Source organism: Humulus lupulus, chromosome 3 (genome assembly GCF_963169125.1).
Source record: "Humulus lupulus chromosome 3, drHumLupu1.1, whole genome shotgun sequence".
Taxonomy (NCBI): domain Eukaryota; kingdom Viridiplantae; phylum Streptophyta; class Magnoliopsida; order Rosales; family Cannabaceae; genus Humulus; species Humulus lupulus.
Window position 1 is genome coordinate 89870353 of NC_084795.1, and position 17800 is coordinate 89888152.

At 38.9% G+C, this 17800-nt stretch overlaps 2 protein-coding genes across 2 annotated transcripts; both read right to left on the minus strand.

Moving 5' to 3' along the window:
- Window positions 1-10378: 10378 nt before the first annotated feature.
- LOC133824638 (uncharacterized) lies at window positions 10379-11007 on the minus strand. The gene is made up of 2 exons (XM_062257589.1): window positions 10842-11007; window positions 10379-10794 (listed from the first exon to the last, which is right to left on the minus strand). The coding sequence occupies exons 1-2, from the start codon at window positions 11005-11007 to the stop codon at window positions 10379-10381; spliced, it is 582 nt and encodes a 193-aa protein (XP_062113573.1).
- Window positions 11008-11080: 73 nt separating this feature from the next.
- LOC133824639 (uncharacterized) lies at window positions 11081-11539 on the minus strand. The gene has a single exon (XM_062257590.1). It carries the CDS (start codon window positions 11537-11539, stop codon window positions 11081-11083), a length of 459 nt encoding a protein of 152 aa, XP_062113574.1.
- Between the last annotated feature and the right edge of the window lie 6261 nt (window positions 11540-17800).

The following is a 17800-nucleotide window of genomic DNA, read 5'->3' on the forward strand; positions in this document are numbered from 1 at the left end:
TTCTGGTAGGGGCGAAGGCCCCAGTGATTTGAAGAGGAAGACCCCTGATGCTTCGACCGTTCTTGGTCCTGATAGGAGAGGTCGAGGTACTCAGGGTGGCTGCCAGGGAGGCAGTGATACATGGAGGACTTATCCTGAGTGCACGAGGTGCAGAAGACGCCATCCGAGCTAAGGCCTGTTATGTGTGTGGGGTGGTGGGAAACCTCAAGAAAGATTGCCTGACAGTGAAGAAGGGAGATGCAGGGAAGGTGGACAACTTGACTCCAGCTCGAGTGTTCACCCTGACACAGGCAGAGGCCGAGGCTAGCCCCTCGATAGTGACAGGTCAGCTTTCTAGCACTGGCTCTCCTTTTATTGTATTGATTAACTCTGGTGCTACACATTCATTTGTTTCTAGTAAGGTGATTCATAGATTGTGTAGACCTAGTGAGTATTGTACTTCAGGGTTTGGAACTATTTTGCCTACAGGGGAACTGGTAGTATCTAGGAGGTGGGTTAGAGCACTGCCAGTGATAGTTGACGGTAGAGAGTTGTCAGTAGATTTGATTGAGTTGAGTATGGAGGACTTTGATATGATTTTGTGTATGGATTGGCTGGTTAGATATGGAGCTATTATTGATTGCAGAAAGAAGATGGTGACTTTTAAGCCAGAGGGCGAGGATCCCTTTATTTTTGTGGGAGCGGTGCATGGACCCCGCGTACCTAGGATATCGGCGTTGAGAGCCAGAGATCTATTACAAGGAGGTTGTATAGGTTTTCTGGCTAGTGTGGTAGATACCACCAAGGTTTCGCCAATAGGACCGGAAGAGACCAGATTGGTTTGCGAGTTCTTGGATTTGTTTCCTGAGGACTTGCCAGGGTTGCCGCCGCGTAGAGAGATTCAGTTTGTCATTGAATTGGTGCCAGGGACAGAGCCAGTGTCGAGGGCACCGTATAGGATGGCACCGACGGAACTGAAAGAATTGAAGATATAGTTGCAGGAGCTTCTGGATTTGGGGTTCATCAGGCCTAGTTACTCGCCATGGGGTGCTCCAGTTTTATTTGTGAAGAAGAAGGACAGGACCTTGAGAATGTGCATAGACTACAGGGAATTGAACAAGTTGACTATCAAGAATAAGTACCCCTCACCAAGGAGTGATGACTTGTTCGATCAGCTGCAGGGTAAGACGGTGTTCTCAAAGATTGATCTTCAATCTGGTTATCACCAGCTGAGGATCAAGGACGAGGACATACCGAAGACGGCATTCCGAATGAGGTACGGGCACTATGAGTTTCTGGTCATGTCGTTTGGTTTGACCAATGCCCCAGCATCCTTTATGAACCTAATGAACAGGGTGTTCAAGGACTTTCTGGGTCAGTTCGTTATTGTCTTCATCGACGACATTTTAGTGTACTCCAATTCAGAGGTAAAGCGCGAGCTTCATCTTTGACAGGTTCTTCAGAGGTTGAGGGAGCATCAGTTGTACGCCAAGTTTAAGAAATGTGAATTTTGGTTACCAGAATTGACATTCCTTGGACATATTGTGGGCGCCAAGGCCGAGGAACGCCTCGGAGGTGCAGAGTTTTCTTGGTCTAGCGGGTTACTATAGACGGTTTGTGGAAGGCTTCTCGAAGATAGCGACACCGATGAAAGAATTGACACGAAAGAATTTGAAGTTTATCTTGTCAGACAAGTGTGAGGACAGTCTTCAAGAGCTGAAGCGACGACTTATTACTACGCCTGTGTTAAGTCTTCCCTTGGGGGAAGGGAAGTTTGTTGTTTACTGCGATGCATCGAGGTTGGGTCTAGGCTGTGTGTTGATGCAGAATGAGAAGGTTATAGCTTATGCATCATGACAGCTGAAGGAGTATGAGCAGCGGTATCCTACCCATGATTTGGAGTTAGTAGCGGTGGTATTCACACTGAAGATTTGGCGACATTACTTGTATGGGGAAAAGTGCGAGGTATACACTGATCATAAGAGTCTGAAGTATTTCTTTACACAGAAGGACCTGAACATGAGAAAGAGGCATTGGCTAGAGTTGGTGAAAGACTATGATTATGATATTCTTTACCATCCGGGGAAAGCCAACGCAGTGGCAGATGCATTGAGCCGGAGAGTCCCAAGTCAGTTATACAGTTCCACCCAGATCTCGAGAGAGTTAGCTGATGAAATGGTCAGAGCAGGGATAGAATTGGTGGTAGGCTGGTTGGCCAATATTACTCTGCAGTCGACCTTGCTAGAGCGGATCAAAGAAGGGAAATTGGTAGACGCTCAGTTACAGGAGGTTAGAGAGAATGTCTTAGCGGGAGTAGCTAAGGACTATTCTACTTCTAAGATTAGTTTGCTTCGGTATCAGGGACGAATTTGTGCTCCAGCTGATGAGGGGATCAGACGAGAGATATTGGAAGAGTCTCATACGAGGTCGTACTCACTTCAACCGAGTGCCACGAAGATGTACTAGGATCTACGGACATTATATTGGTGGCCTGAGATGAAGAAGGATGTGGTTGAGTACGTAGCCAAGTGTTTAACCTGTCAGCACATGAAAGCTGAGCATCGGCGACCGACAGGGTTGCTTCAGTCTTTGGGTATTCCCGAGTGGAAATGGGAGGACATTACGATGGATTTTGTGGGAGGTTTACCCAGATCTATAGGACTTCATGACTCGGTGTGGGTGATAGTGGACAGATACACCAAGTCAACCCATTTTCTTCCAGTGAAGTCGACATATATTGTGGATCAGTATGCTGAGTTGTACGTGAGGGAGATCGTACGCCTCCATGGGGTTCCTAAGTCTATAGTGTCAGACCGAGATCCTATCTTTACTTCCAAGTTTTGGGGTGGTTTGCAGAAGATAATGGGAACTTAGTTGAAGTTCAACACAGCCTTTCATCCTCAGACTGATGGACAGTCTAAGAGGATGATTCAAGTGTTGGAAGATATGCTAAGAGCGTGTGTGATCGACTTTGAAGGGTCGTGGAGTAAGTATCTCCCGTTGATTGAATTTTCGTATAACAATGGTTACCAATCAACGATTGGAGTGGCTCCCTACGAGATTTTATATGGGAGGAAGTGCAGATCACCCATTCATTGGGATGAGATGGGTGAGAGGAAGTATTTGGGGCCAGATATGGTTCAGAGGACAAGTGAAGCTATAGAGAAGACCCGAGCTAGGATGCTCGCCTCTCAGAGCAGACAGAAAAGCTACGTTGATCCCAAGCGCAGGGTCGTGGAGTTACAGGTTAGGGACCATGTGTTTCTCTGAGTTTCACCGTTGCGAGGGGTGAGGAGGTTTGGAAAGAAGGGCAAGTTAAGCCCTAAGTTCATTGGACCTTTCGAGATCCTGGAAAGGATCGGTCAGGTGGCTTACAAGTTAGCCTTGCCACCATCGTTGTCAGGAGTCCATGACGTATTCCATGTTTCTATGCTCCGGAAGTACGTTTCAGATGCGACTTATGTGTTGAGGTATGAAGACTTGGAATTGCAAATGGATTTGGCTTACGAGGAGCAACCGGTTCAGATCTTAGATCGGAAAGATAAAGTACTACAGAATAAGACAATTCCTCTTGTTAAGGTATTGTGGAGGAATAGTAGGGTCGAGGAAGCGACCTGGGAGCTTGAGATAGTGATGCGGGATCAGTATCCCGAGTTATTCAGGTAAATTTCGAGGATGAAATTCTCATTAGGAGGGGATAGTTGTAACGACCCAAATTTACTAATAAGGCTTAATGGCCTTGATTAGTGTGCTGGGAGGGCATAATTGGATTATATATGTGATTTAATGGCTAAAATCAGGTTACATGATTATTTGAATATCTGTGATGCATGACTATGTGTACTAGTATGCATGTAGGCCCTGATTAGGTTAGAAGGGCATAATCGTAATTTTGGCCAGTTGAGGGCATAACTATTTATATGTGATAAATTGTCGAGACCACATTATTATGTGGATATATTTGTAATCTATGACTCGAGACAATCCTAGTGAGCGGTTTAGAAAAAAGTCACTGCGGGGATTTATACCCGGCTTGGGGCGAGCCTGGGGGTATTTTTGGGAATTTAGAGAATATATTGGAGTCTATTTTGATATTGGGGAATATAATTGGTGATTGGTTAGGTGTCGGGAAGTAAGCGGTAAATATTGGAGACACTCGAGGAATTAGCGGGAATTGGGAATAAATTACCAGAATGCCCTTGGATGGGTTAAGGGCTTAAATTTTAATGGGAGGGTATTGTGGTCATTTGGTTTATAAGGGATAAGCATTATTAAGTTTTATACTTTAGTGGAATGTGTAGAAGGCAGTAGAGGTCTGAAGGAAAGAAAGAAAAGAAGGAAAGGGAAGGAAGGGAAAGCAGGGCAAATTTTCAAGAACTGTTTGGGTCTTCTCCACCAATTTCTTCTGGAGATTTGAGGCTAGAATCCAAAGGAGCTTAAGGTTGAGATTGTATACTTGGGGTCTTGATCAGGTTGGGGAAACTAGCTAAGGTTGTTCATCAGTTGAGGTAAGACTTTGAGGTTAATATTTCAGTTCTCGGTATTGGTGTTGATATGGTTTTCTAAGAAGAATTCTGTGGGAATTCTAGGGAGTTGAGGCTGAAGCTTTGAGGAGGTGAAAGCTAAGCTAGTGTGGAGAATAACCTAGGTTGGGCTCACCCATCAAAGGTAAGTAATTCTAGTTCAAGTTCTGTGGTTTCAGTTGTTGTTTTTATTGAGTTTCTGAGCTTTAGGTTCAGCTATGGTGATTTCCTTGATTTGGGGTGCATGTGATTGAGTTATGCGTGGTTGGGATCTGTGGGGTGAGTTGGAGATGTTGGTAGGCTTGTGTTTTATGTTTGGTTGAAGTTTGGAAGAGTTTTGGTAAGGTTTGGCTCGGGGAAAATCGAAGGAGGAAAATTCAGGGTTTGTTGTGCTGTGACTAGCGCTATAGCGCTAGTCACTGGGCGCTGTAGCGCTAGGCTATGTAGTCTGGGGTGTTTTAGGCTCTGTTTGTAGCGCTGTAGCGCTCTCCTTAGAGCGTTGTAGCGCTACCCTATTTCCAAATAGGGGTTTTTGGGTTATTTTCAAGGGTTTTTGCCCGGGGGTTCGGAGTTTGATTCCACCACTCCGTTTGGTGGAATTAGGGCTTCCCGAGGGCTCGGGGTTGGTCTCGAGGCTAGGTTTTGGATTTGAAGTTTGGTGATGATTCTGATCTATGACTGTGACTAGGTGTACGCTAGGGCTTAAGAGGGATCGTGCTTGAGGATCAAATTGGACAAAGATAACGAATCTAAAGGTAAGAAAACTGCACCCGGTTATGTGTTTGTGATGGGACTAAGAGCTCCCTATATCTGTATGATGTCATAGATGGTATTATGCCATGGGACATGTGATAAACGACCTAAGGGTGCCGTAAATAATACTTGTGCACAGGGCGCAGCTCGGCCACTGGTAGCTGAGGACAGCTTAATATTCACTGAGCTCGGTTTAAGCGGGTCGGAGTCAGTGGGATAAATAGAGGGTGCAGCCTAAGGGCGTTAACCCTAGTTATCATATGTGAATTGATTATTGATATGGAATGATATACTTGGTATGCTGAATACTTGATTAACATGAATGCTTAGATTGTTGAGTGCATGCTTATGTGGTATGAGTTATCTGAATGTCTGTTGAATGATTATGCTCTGTTATTGTGTTTTCTTGCTGGGCCTTTGCTCACAGGTGCTACGTGGTGCAGGTAAAGGCAAAGGCAAGTTGGACCCACCCTGAGATGGAGAGCTGCGGGGCTGAATGTACATAGTCAGCTGTTCGGCCGCCACGGCCGAGGAGTGGAATAGGACGAGAAATGCTTAACTGTCTGTTTTGCCTTAGAGTGGCTAATCACTGTATTTAAATCTTGAATCTTTGTAAACAATCTTTATCTTATTAATTTTGGGATCCCATGTAAAAAGAATGTTTATTTAAAAGAAATGAAGCTTTGAGACCAAAATCTTTTAACCCTAGTTCAACTATAGTTTCAGTAACACGTTTTGAATTAAATGACTTGATTAGCGAGTCTTGCACCTTTATAAACACACAGTGTAACGGTCTTGGCTATCCCGATCCGGACCCGCACCCGACCCGCCTACCCGCGTGCCCACCTGGTGATGCGCGCCCAACCTGCTTGCCAGCCCATTTGCCAACCCACCTGCAAGAGTTCAATGGGTAAGAATACGTTATTAGGTGAATAGTTTCAACACTAACAAAGTCATGAGTTCCATCCAAGGATGGTTAGTGTTGGTTGCTACCGACTGACGGTTAAGCCTAGGGATTTTAATGAAGTTTAGTTGTATGCAACAATCATCTCTAAAGGTAGCAAAGGTGTTGTAAGAACTTCACCTATGTGAACTTAGAGGTGGTGCCGCCTATCATGGGAGTTGGAGTTTCTCCTCAGAAATTTCATGAAATGAATAAGCACATAGCCATATGAGTGCTTATTAGTTATTGAAAATGTCATTTGATTAGTATTAAATGTTAAAATAAATTAAGTTTAAATTAATATTTTCATGAATTTTATATGATATATTTTTATATTGAAAATATTTGATTTAATTTAATTTATGTTATTTTGTAGGAAATAAATTGTATTATGGCACAAGGAAAAAGAAAGATATAAAATTGAAGAAAGGAAGAAAAATGGCATTTTTGGAGATAAAGTAGCCCAGGCCCGTTTGGTCCAAGCCCATCCCTTCTCTCTCTCCCTCGCGAGTCCCAGTGCCCCATGGCGCTCTCGCAGCCCACCATGCGGCCTTAGCAGCCTAGCCCAATCCGAACCCACACCCAACCCACCTACCCGCGTGCCCACCTGGTGATGCGCGCCCAAACCGCCTACCAGCCCGTTTGCCAGCCCACCTACAAGAGTTCAATGGGTAAGAATAAGTTATTAGGTGAATAGTTTCAACACTAACAAAATCATGAGTTCCATCCAAGGATGGTTAGTGTTGGTTGCTACCGACTGACAATTAAGCCTATGGATTTTAATGAAGTTTAGTTGTATGCAACAAGCATCTCTAAAGGTAGCAAGAATGTTGTAATAACTTCACCTATGTGAACTTAGAGGTGGTGTCGCCTCTCAAGGGAGTTGGAGTTTCTCCTCAAAAAGTTCATGAAATGGATGAGTACATAGCCATACGAGTGCTTATTAGTTATTGAAAATGTAATTTTATTGATATTAAATCTTAAAATAAATTAAGTTTAAATTAATATTTTGAATTTTATATGATATATTTTTATATTGAAAATATTTTATTGTAATTTATTTTATGTTATTTTGTAGGAAATAAATTGTATTGTGGCACAAGGAAAAAAAAAAAGAAAGAAAGATATAAAATTGAAGAAAGGAAGAAAAAATATCATTTTTGGAGATAAAGTAGCCCAAGTCTGTTTGGTCCAAGCCCAGGCCTTCTCTCTCTCCCCTGCGAGTCCCAGTACTCTATGGCGCTCTCGCAACCCACCACGCAGCCTCAGCAGCCCAGCCCGATCTGGACCGGCATCCGACTCACCTACCCGCATGCCCACCTGGTGACGTGTGTCCAACTCGCCTACCAGCCCACCTACTAGCTCGCCTGCCAGCCGCCTAACGCGCCAACCCCTTTTGTGTGCGCCTTGATCTCCATTGAGCCACTTTCAGTTCTCAATATTTTAGTTTTATTTTGTAAACCCCAAATTTTGTTAATTTATATTTTAACGCCTTATAAGACTCTATAAATAGGAGCTTATTTTCTAAGTTTTGGTGTGTAATTTTTGGAGTAGAAAAACTATAGCGATTTCCTCTCACTTTTCTTCTCATGTTTCTTTTTAGAATTTTTGTGAGAATGATGTGCATAATGGCCTAATCTTCATTGGAAGGTTAGGGATGATCTCATATGAAAAGTGATGTTATTTATATTTTTGATTCAATATATGTGTCTTTAAAGTTTATACATTTGAGTATTTATGTTCTTCTATCATCTTCTTCATCTTTACTTATTGTTGATAATATTATATATAGAATTAGTCATGCTTTTTCTATGTGTTTAAAGTTAGTAGAAATAATATTGATGTTTAGTTTTATGTTCAATCTTTTATTGCATTATGTCCTAATGGTATAGTGTCATTCTTAGATTTTTCATAAGATTAACATATTGCTTCCCAAGTAAGAACATACTTGCTCAAATATATTTTTGTGAAACAAGCATGCACTTTAATGTTAAATCCTCAAAATAAGTAGTTGAGATGTGAATTATTTGTTTGTGTAAATTTTATGAATCAAATATCTAAATAGCTAAACAATGCATATGGGTGATTCTTGATACATTTCTATTCTCTAATCTTAGATTACATCTTATTTCTATTTGCTTTACTTTACCATTAAATTCTCAAACCAAAAATCATAAATCCATTTCCCTTACTTTGTACTAATCTTTTGTGTTTATTTTTCTACTAATATTTTTGTTCTTAGTTACCACCTTGTGGAATCGACTGCCCATCTACACTACAACCACCGCTTAGTGGATGCACATTTTGGGAGCTAATCAAGTGCTAAGCGAGAAAAGTGGGACAATGAATGATCAAGTAGATGTGTGGGAGGTGTTTCCTGGTTTGTCATTAAGGAGTATTTGGTTCAATCTTTAAGACACTAATGACTTCGATAAGGCTTTGTAATACTTTCACTAAGGTAAAGTTCAAATCGAAAGATATTTTATTTTATGCACCGAAACTGTTAAGCTAAGAAGAGAGGATTATATTTAACCAAGTGGGGAAATGTTGATATTGGTTAAATATAATGGTTAAGACGTTTACACGTTGAGGTGCAAAATACTTAATGACTTTCACTTAAGGAGAAGTGAAAACATGAGATTGCGTAGAAGACATCTAAAAGTGACTTTTATGGGTCTAAAGTGATACAATGAGGTATCCAAACATTCCTAAAAAGTTTGGGAGCATTTGGAGGTGTTTTGAGACAATTCTTGGAGTGCCAATTCAGATGCATCGGTGAGCCTAGGGCTTCAAAACCCTAGCTGAGATAAACCAGGTGATGCATCGCCTGGTGCCAGGCGATGCGTCACTTGGGCTGTTACAGGTGTCCGTACAATTTACGTAAAATGCTCCAAATGATGTGTTTTAAATGCTCTAATTTTATCGGTTAGACAAATGATGATGCCTACACTATAAATATGGGTTATTAGAGTTGTAAAGTCTTAATCACACTTTCCAACTCTCTCTCTCTGGCTTTAAAAGATCAAAGTTTTCTCCAAGAAACTCATCAAGCTTTGCTTGAATTGCATGAGTTTTAAGGCTTGTTAAATCTCAAATCTCATTCTGCTTGGTTGAAGCTTCAAGCAATAAGGTAAGGCTTGGAATAGAGATTTTTGCAAACAATATTCGTATTGTGTATAAGTCTTAGAAGTTCCCCAAGTTTGAAGATTCAAGTAGCTCTAAATCAAATGTTGTATCTATCTAACCCTAATTTTCTTTTGTGTTACCCTATTGTGTTTTAATTGTTAGTATTGATGATTAAATATTTCTAAGTTCATCTTATCATCATTTAATCATTTAGTTTCTTATATTCAAGATTAACATTCATATTATGAACATGTTTATTTTATTATCAAGAATTGCATTCATACTTTGAATTTGGATCTTGATTAACATCTAGGGTTTGGAATATTGCATTATTCCCATTATTCATTAGTGATTTGGAAAGTGTAAGGCCATATATTCCCAATAATATGATTACTCCAATTGTCTGCTTCTGGCCAATTTTTTTTTTAAATTATGCTTCTTAACAAAAGACTTCGCACTATATTAGTAATAGTGTGATTTTTCCTCTCGCAAACTCCATTTTGTTGAGGTGTGTATGTTGCTGTAAGTTGCCTCCTAATTCCATGGGTCTCACAAAAATTTGCAAATTCATGTGAGTTGTATTCTCTACCACGATCTGTGCGAAGAACTTTAATTGGATTGCCAACTTTTTTCTCAACGAGAACTTTAAAGCTTTTAAATGCTACAAAAGCTTCAAATTTTTCCTGCAAAAAATAAACCCACGTCCTCCAACTAAAATTATCAATGAAGGTAATTATGTATAGTTCACCTCCATTATAAGATGGATTTATTGGCCCACATAGGTCCAAGTGAATCAGCTCCAATGGCCTATTTGCTCTCCATGATTTTCCATGTGGGAATGGATTATGATGTTGTTTGTTAATAACACATTCTTCACATACTTCAGAGGGAGTCGTGATTGAAGGAAGACCAGTCACCATATTTTTCTTTTGTAGAGTCTTCAATCCAACAAAATTTAGGTGATCATAGAAAAAATTCCATAGCCATGCTGCATCATCAATTTTGCTGATAAGCATGAATGAGTGATGTTGTTGTGGAGATAAAGCAGGAACATTCAATTTGTCGTCATGTTAACTTGAGCAATTAAGCCCAACTTTGCATCTTGAATTTGACATACTCCATCTTTGATAGAGATTGCGTACCCTTTTTCTTGTAGTTGACCCACACTAAGCAAATTGGTTTTTAAATTTGGAACATAAAGAGCATTAGAGATAGTATGGGTAGAATTTTCTTTAGTTTGGATAGTTACTCGTCCTTTTCCCATGACATAAATTGTGGAATTGTCGCCAAACTTGATGGTGGTGCGGAACAATTCATCCAGCTCATAAAATGCTTTCTTATCTCCACACATGTGGTTGCTGCAGCCATTATCTAAATACCACATGTTTTGTTGAGTTTCGTCTTTGACATGACACACCATCAAAAGAGAAACCTCTTCTTCTTTTTCTGCAAAGTTAGTTCTTTCTCCACCTTGTATATTCAAATTAGTACGGCATTCAGATTGATAATGTTCGTACCTATGATATCTGTAGCATTCGACATAAGACTTGTTTGCTGACTTTGGTCTATATGAGTGGTGGCCTCATCTTCCTCTTCCATGAGAGTAATTGACTTGGTGTTGGAATTGCTGCTGAGTTCCACGATTGTCTTGGTGGTGGAATTGCTGCTGAGTTCCACGATCATTGCCACCTCTGCCTCTACCTCGTCCTCTGTCTCCTATTGGTTTTGAGTGATTGTCTACTGAAGCCTTCAAGGCCTACTCCCCTTTCGCCTGCTGATTAAGTTTGTGGTCATGAACTAACAAAGAAAAATGTAATTCGTCAACTGAAAGTTTATCAATATCGTTAGCTTCTTCTATTGAACAAACAATATAATTAAAATTTGGAGTCATGGTTGGAAGAATTTTCTCAACTATAGTGACGTCCCCCATCTTATCACCATGGATTTGCATCTTGTTCATGATTGTCATTGCTCGAGAGAGATAATCTGATACCATTTCTCTTGTCTTCATTCGAAATGTTTCGAACTCCGTACGAAGTGCTTGAAGCTGCTGCCTCTTTGATTTTGTTGAACCTTGGTACTTCTTCTTCATGGCATGCCAAATATGTTTTGAAGTGTCCTTGCAAAGAATGGTTTCCAAGATTGAGCAGTCAATAGCTTGGAAGTGATAATTCTTTGCCTTGAGATCTTTCAACTGTTGTGCTTCTAGTTCCATTTTTTTTGTCCATCTGTCACTGCTGTGCCAGTTGCTAGTTCCCTAATTCCGTCGGAGACGACTTGGAAATACGCCTTTGATCGTAGAAATTCTCCATTAACATGCTCCAGTGATCATAGTGACCATCAAAGCGAGGAATAACCAGCTGAACAAGTGAGATAGAAATATAGCTACCGCTGTGCCACTCTCTATCTCACACTTTCACTATTTTTTAACTCAATGTATCTCTCTCTTTTTAACCAACCTCTGATACTACTGTTACAATACTATAGTATACATAAATATATATAGGGAGCTTCTTAGGTAGGGATATCATTTTCGCCCGATCGTATGAGCGTTTTCTATTTTTGGCACTTAGAAAAGTTATAACCCAATTTTTTTTGTATGATGACGTACATTATAGTTATAACAGGTATCCCGCCAATTTTCAAAAAATTCAAATGAATTTACAGTGTCAAAATTAGAGCTTAAATCATCTGTTTTTTCACTCGTATAAAAAGAAAATCAAGTACGCCTACACCTGACTATTTGAACTATAATTGCAGCACCGTAAATTACTCAGAATTTCCTGAAAATAGGCAAGATGCTTGTTATAACTATAACATACGAAATCATACAAAAAATTTGGGTTATAATTTTTCCAAGTACTAAAAATAAAAAATGCTCCCACGGTAGGAGCAAAAGTGAAGCTCATACCTAAAAAAATTCATATATATATAGGAGATTTCTTTAGTGCGGCTGTAGAAAACAACCACACTGGTGCGGCTGCCATTTTGTGATTCTATTGGTTCGCTTGTGTAAAGGAAATAGATGTAATGTAGGCACGACTGCAGGTTAATTTTCATTTATTTGTTTCCCTTCTTATTTTATATGGAATTTTTCTATCCATTTTGGTTTTTTATTTCCCCACTTTTTATATTATTTAATTTAATTGAAGGCACTCTTTCAATGCACATTAATCTAATATAACATTAGATCGTTAAGGTTTCCATATTAATTCGAGTGCACTCCACTGCTTCTTTCAAACAATTTTATATTTTATTTTTTCAGCTTTGTAAACATGGCATCTTAATGACGTTTACACTTCAATTGATTGTCTAACAGAGTCTATAGAAGAAAAAAAATTAAATAAACTCATTCAAGTACAGGAAAAATAACAAAAATATAAAGTAAATCACACAAACTGAATGAAAATGGCAACTAACATGTTTTATCTCTTTTTTTTTAATGGAACTTCATTAATTGAAGGCGGAACAATCCATACCAACATATTTAGGGAAGTGGCAGTAAAAACTAACTTCTTTCCATATTTTCCTCACTGTATTACAGTTTCAGAATGTGTGAGATATGGTTTCTACTCCCAAATGGCAACAATTATAATCTTTTGCAGCTACTCCCAGATGGCAGCAGATTCATACCTCTCTGTTTAAGAACAGCCCCAATAGGCATCCAACTTTTGCACAGGCGCAAGAACATGCTCTTGACTTTAGGAGGGTCACAAAGACTCCAACGTCTTTTCTACCAAGGTCTCAACGTGCACTCACTAGAAGGACCTACTTTGTTGTCATCAATTGAGAGCATGGTGCGTGAAGTTTCACAGTGATGAAATATCCCCATTATTATTGGGTTGCCTACTAGTCGTATTGCAAGTAATGCTTTATCTCCTCATTTATCTCCTCACTCATGACATAGGGCTGTTTGGCATAGCTTTTACTTTTATTTTAGACATAAGAAGAAGAGAAGTAAAAGTTTGAGCTTTTTAATTCATGTTTGGATTTATATTTTGAAAGAGCTTTTTTCTTTGTTGAAAAGCTTTTCAGGGTGTTTGGTATATAATGCATAAAAACACTTATAAAAGAAATATCAAATTTAACCATAATATATGTTTATAATAATAATAATAATATATGTTATGTCTGAACTCATTTGAAAATTAATCGTTCTTTTGAAGAAAAAAAATCTAATTACATAAATATATGAATTAATATTAATTAATAAATAAAAAATCATAAAAATCTAAACGTAATTAACAAAAAATCTAAAACTTTAAATTAAATATTCAAATATAAAAATCTAATTGTAGTTAGAGAAAGAAATTCTATATATAAAACAATAATAAGAAAAATAGAAACTAAAAAAATCGTACGTAGATTTTTTTAGAAAAATTAGATAGAATATTTTTTAAGAAAAAAAAAATCGTATTATATAACTGTTATCTTCACAATTTAGGATAAAGATGTAATTTATTTTTCTGTTTTATAAAAAATATGAGTAAAATAGGTATTATGAAAGATTCATTAAAACAAGAAAATAGCTTCCCGTGTTTTTTTAGAAGTCATTCCTGAAAAAGCTGCTGAGTCAGTGCTTCTCTTAAAAGCTCTTCTAAATTCAAAAAACTCTTTCTATATTTTAGCCAAACACACCTAAAAGTAACTTTAAGACTTCAAAAACTCTTCCAAAACCATGCCAAACAGGGCCATATTATATGAGAGATTTTACATTACACATGTCAACTGAAGATTTTATTGCCCCAAATAAAGGAAGAGAGGACCATTATAAAATTCAAAATCAAACCTTTTCGTTTGCTACCAACTACGATTATAAAATTCAAAAACAAACTTTCTTTTTCATTAGCCAAGAAAAAAAACTATCAACCCAATCAGGCAAGATGTAGGCAAAAGACTTCAATAACACGCTTCCTCTCCAACGAAAAAAATGTAAACAAGATTAAAAGTTAAATTGAAACGAATGTTGTACAACAAAACAGAAATAAATTGTCTGCTTCGTAGTAAAATCAAGTAATCAACATTCTTCCACCAAAAAGGCAGAACCCGACTTCGTCCCTTCAAATGATACAATATCCACACTAAAATAAAAGTTCACAAAAAAATAACAAAGAAAATACAATCGCAAAGCCTTAGGGATAATAGAGACTCATTCTCCAATAAGGTATGATCTTGAGGTCTCTAGTCTTGGTCATATTCGACACAATTCTGAAACAACTTGTTGTCAAGACTCATTCTCCGGTAAGGTCTGATCTTGAGATCTCCAGTCTGGGTCATATTCGACACAATTATGAAACAACTGTTAAAAGTCATTACCGTATCTTGAAATGCTCTAGAATTCTAGAATGTTCTAGAATATACTAGGAAGAACATAGAACATTCTAGAAAGTTCTTGAATAGCTTAGAACTAATTAGACAATATAGAAAGTTCTAGAAACATTTAGAAAAATGAAGAAAGTAATTAAATAAATTATAAAGTTAGAAAATTCTAGAAAGATGTAGATGTTTCCTTTGTAGCCTATAAATACAAATGTAATGTGTGTCCAAGGTAGTAGCAAAGTGAGTGTCCCAAAAGTGAGTCTAAGTGAGTACTATATAAGTGTGTGTAAAGAGTGTGAGAGAAGTCACCAGTGAGTGTTCCAAAATGAAGTGTGTAAGTATTTAGTGTGTGTTGTGGTCAAATATTGTATTCAAGTCTTGGCGTAATTACTTTTGTAATAATAAAGTAATTACGATTTCACGTGTTGTGGTATTCAACAATTGGTATCAAGAGCTAAGGTTGTGAGATCTTTTGAAATCCTGAGTATGCTCTGTGGTTGCAGCTTTGACTGAACTTCCACATCAGAAAAGATTTCTTGAGATTGTCATTGAGAGAGCTTTCTTACAATTGTTTGTTAAGTTTCTTTGAGAGATCGTGTGTGGTTTAGTACTACAAAGTTTGTTGTCAAAATCAAGCTTGCTTGGAAAAGATAGAATTTTTGCCAAGCCACGATGTGTGACCTTCAAGTGGTCGGTGGAATTAAGAAACTTAACTGTCAAAATTACAACACGTGGTCGTTGCATATGGAGGCATATCTCCAAGGCCAAGACTTGTGGGAGATCATTAAAGGCAATGAGGTCACACAACCAGAGGATGCAGATGTTCTAAAGAAATGGAAGATTAAAGCTGGAAAAGCATTGTTTGCTATTCGGACCACAGTCAAATATGAAATGTTGGAGCACATCAGGGAATCGAAGACACCGAAGGAAGCATGGGATACTTTCGCATCATTATTCACAAAGAAGAATGATGTCAGATTGCAACTTCTAGAGAACGAGCTTCTCTCTATCACACAACGCGACATGACGATAAGCCAATACTTTACCAAGATAAAATCTCTTTGTCGTGAAATCTCTGCATTAGACTCTACTGTTGGTATGTCAGACTCCAGAATTAGAAGAATTATTATTCATGGATTAAAAGCTGAATATAGAAGTTTCATTGCCACAATACAAGGTTGGCCAAGCCAACCTTCTCTTATTGAATTAGAAAACTTGCTAGCTGACCAAGAAGTGTTGGCTAAGCAATTATCTGGAGCCTCGATAAAGAGTGACGAAGAAGCACTCTTTATTAGTAATAAGAAAGGTCGACCCCGACCAAGTTCTAGCAAAGGTTCTAGAAGATATGATGACAAAGATGGTCATCATGGAAGCTCCCAAACAGGGGGAGCTCAAAAGAAATACAACCGGGGTGTCCAATTTAAGAGTAACAATAGATATGATGGTAAATGATACAACTGTGGGAAGATGGACCACCTTGCTAAAAATTGTTGGTCCAAGAAGAAAACAACAGAAGGCAATGCAGTCACGTCAAACGCAGGACGAGCAAGCGATGAAGAATGGGATGTTGAAGCATCTTTCACTGTGGAGGAGGGAGAATTAGCTCTGGCAGCTACTGCTCCTGGACCAATCGACTACAATAATGATTGGATAATCGACTCTGGCTGCTCAAATCATATGAAAGGGGACAAAGAGAAGTTGCAAAGCATGACCGAGTATAAAGGTGGTCGTGTGGTAGTGACAGCCAACAACTCAAGATTACCGATTGCCCATATCAGTAAAACAAAAATAGTGCCACGATTCAGTACACAGGAAGTATCACTCCAGGATGTCTACCATGTACCTGGAATGAAGAAAAACTTACTGTCAGTAGCGCAACTTACGACATCAAGACACCACGTCGTATTCAGTCTTCATGATGTCAAGATATATCAAGACCTTAAGATCTCTGGAACACCGATGATGAAAGGGCGACATTTAGAGTCTGTCTATGTAATGTCAGCAGAGTCGGCTTATGTAGACAAGACTCGAAAGAATGAAACAACAGATTTGTGGCATGCAAGGCTAGGACATGTCAGCTATCATAAACTCAAGATGATGATGAAGAAATCTATGTTGAAGGGTCTTCCGCAACTCGAAGTTAGAACAGAGACTGTATGTGCTGGCTGCCAATACGGTAAGGCACATCAATTACCGTATGAAGACTCAAAGTTCAAATCCAAAGCAATGTTGGAGCTAGTCCATTCTGACGTATTCAGGCGAGTCAAGCAACCATCGATCAGCGGCATGCGATACATGGTTACATTCATTGACGAATTCTCACGGTACGTATGGGTGTTCTTTATAAAAGAAAAGTCCGAAACTTTTTCAAAATTTAAAGAATTCAAAGAAATAGTTGAAGGAGAAGTTGGCGAGAAAATTCAATGTCTGCGAACAGACAATGGCAGTGAATACACATCAGATGAATTTTCTCAGTACCTACGAGAGTGCCACATACGCCATCAATTCACATGTGCCAATACACCACAACAGAATGGAGTAGCTGAGAGGAAGAATCGACACCTTGCAGAGACATGTTGAAGCATGCTACATGCGAAGAATGTTCCAGGAAGATTTTGGGTAGAAGGTATGAAGACAGGAGCTTATGTGATCAATAGACTTCCCCAAGCAAAGTTAGGGTTCGTTTCACCCTTTGAGAAACTGTGGAGTTGTAAACCTATAGTAAGTCACTTTCGAGTGTTTGGCTGTGTATGCTACGTGTTCGTGCCAAGTCATCTACGTAGCAAATTTGACAAGAAGGCAATTCGATGTATCTTTGTGGGATACGATAGCCAAAGGAAAGGGTGGAAGTGCTGCGATCCTAATACTGGAAAATGTTATACGTCAAGGAATGTGGTATTTGATGAAGCCTCATCATGGTGGTCACCACAAAAGGAAGAGTTGCCAGATTCTAAAGAAATAGAAGACAATTTGCAAAAGAAGATGGGGGAGCAAATTGTTGAGCTACATTCGATTCCAGAAATGGATGAAGAAAAAAAAAGTGAGGAAGACAACGAAGAGGCAACACAAAGTCCCTGGCAAACAGGAGTGCATCAAAGAGCAGCAGATGATGCAAGTGATATTCAACCTGAAGAAGTAAGCCCACAACCTCGGAGAT

What these genes read in the sequence shown, in the direction of transcription:
- LOC133824638 (XM_062257589.1), bottom strand. Translation starts at nt 11,007, where the DNA reads ATGATCGTGGAACTCAGCAGCAATTCCACCACCAAGACAATCGTGGAA. An exon ending in GAATGCTACAGATATCATAG is followed by an intron (nt 10,795 to 10,841) that starts GTACGAACATTA and finishes TGAATATACAAG; the next exon opens with GTGGAGAAAGAACTAACTTT.
- LOC133824639 (XM_062257590.1), bottom strand. Translation starts at nt 11,539, where the DNA reads ATGGAACTAGAAGCACAACAGTTGAAAGATCTCAAGGCAAAGAATTAT.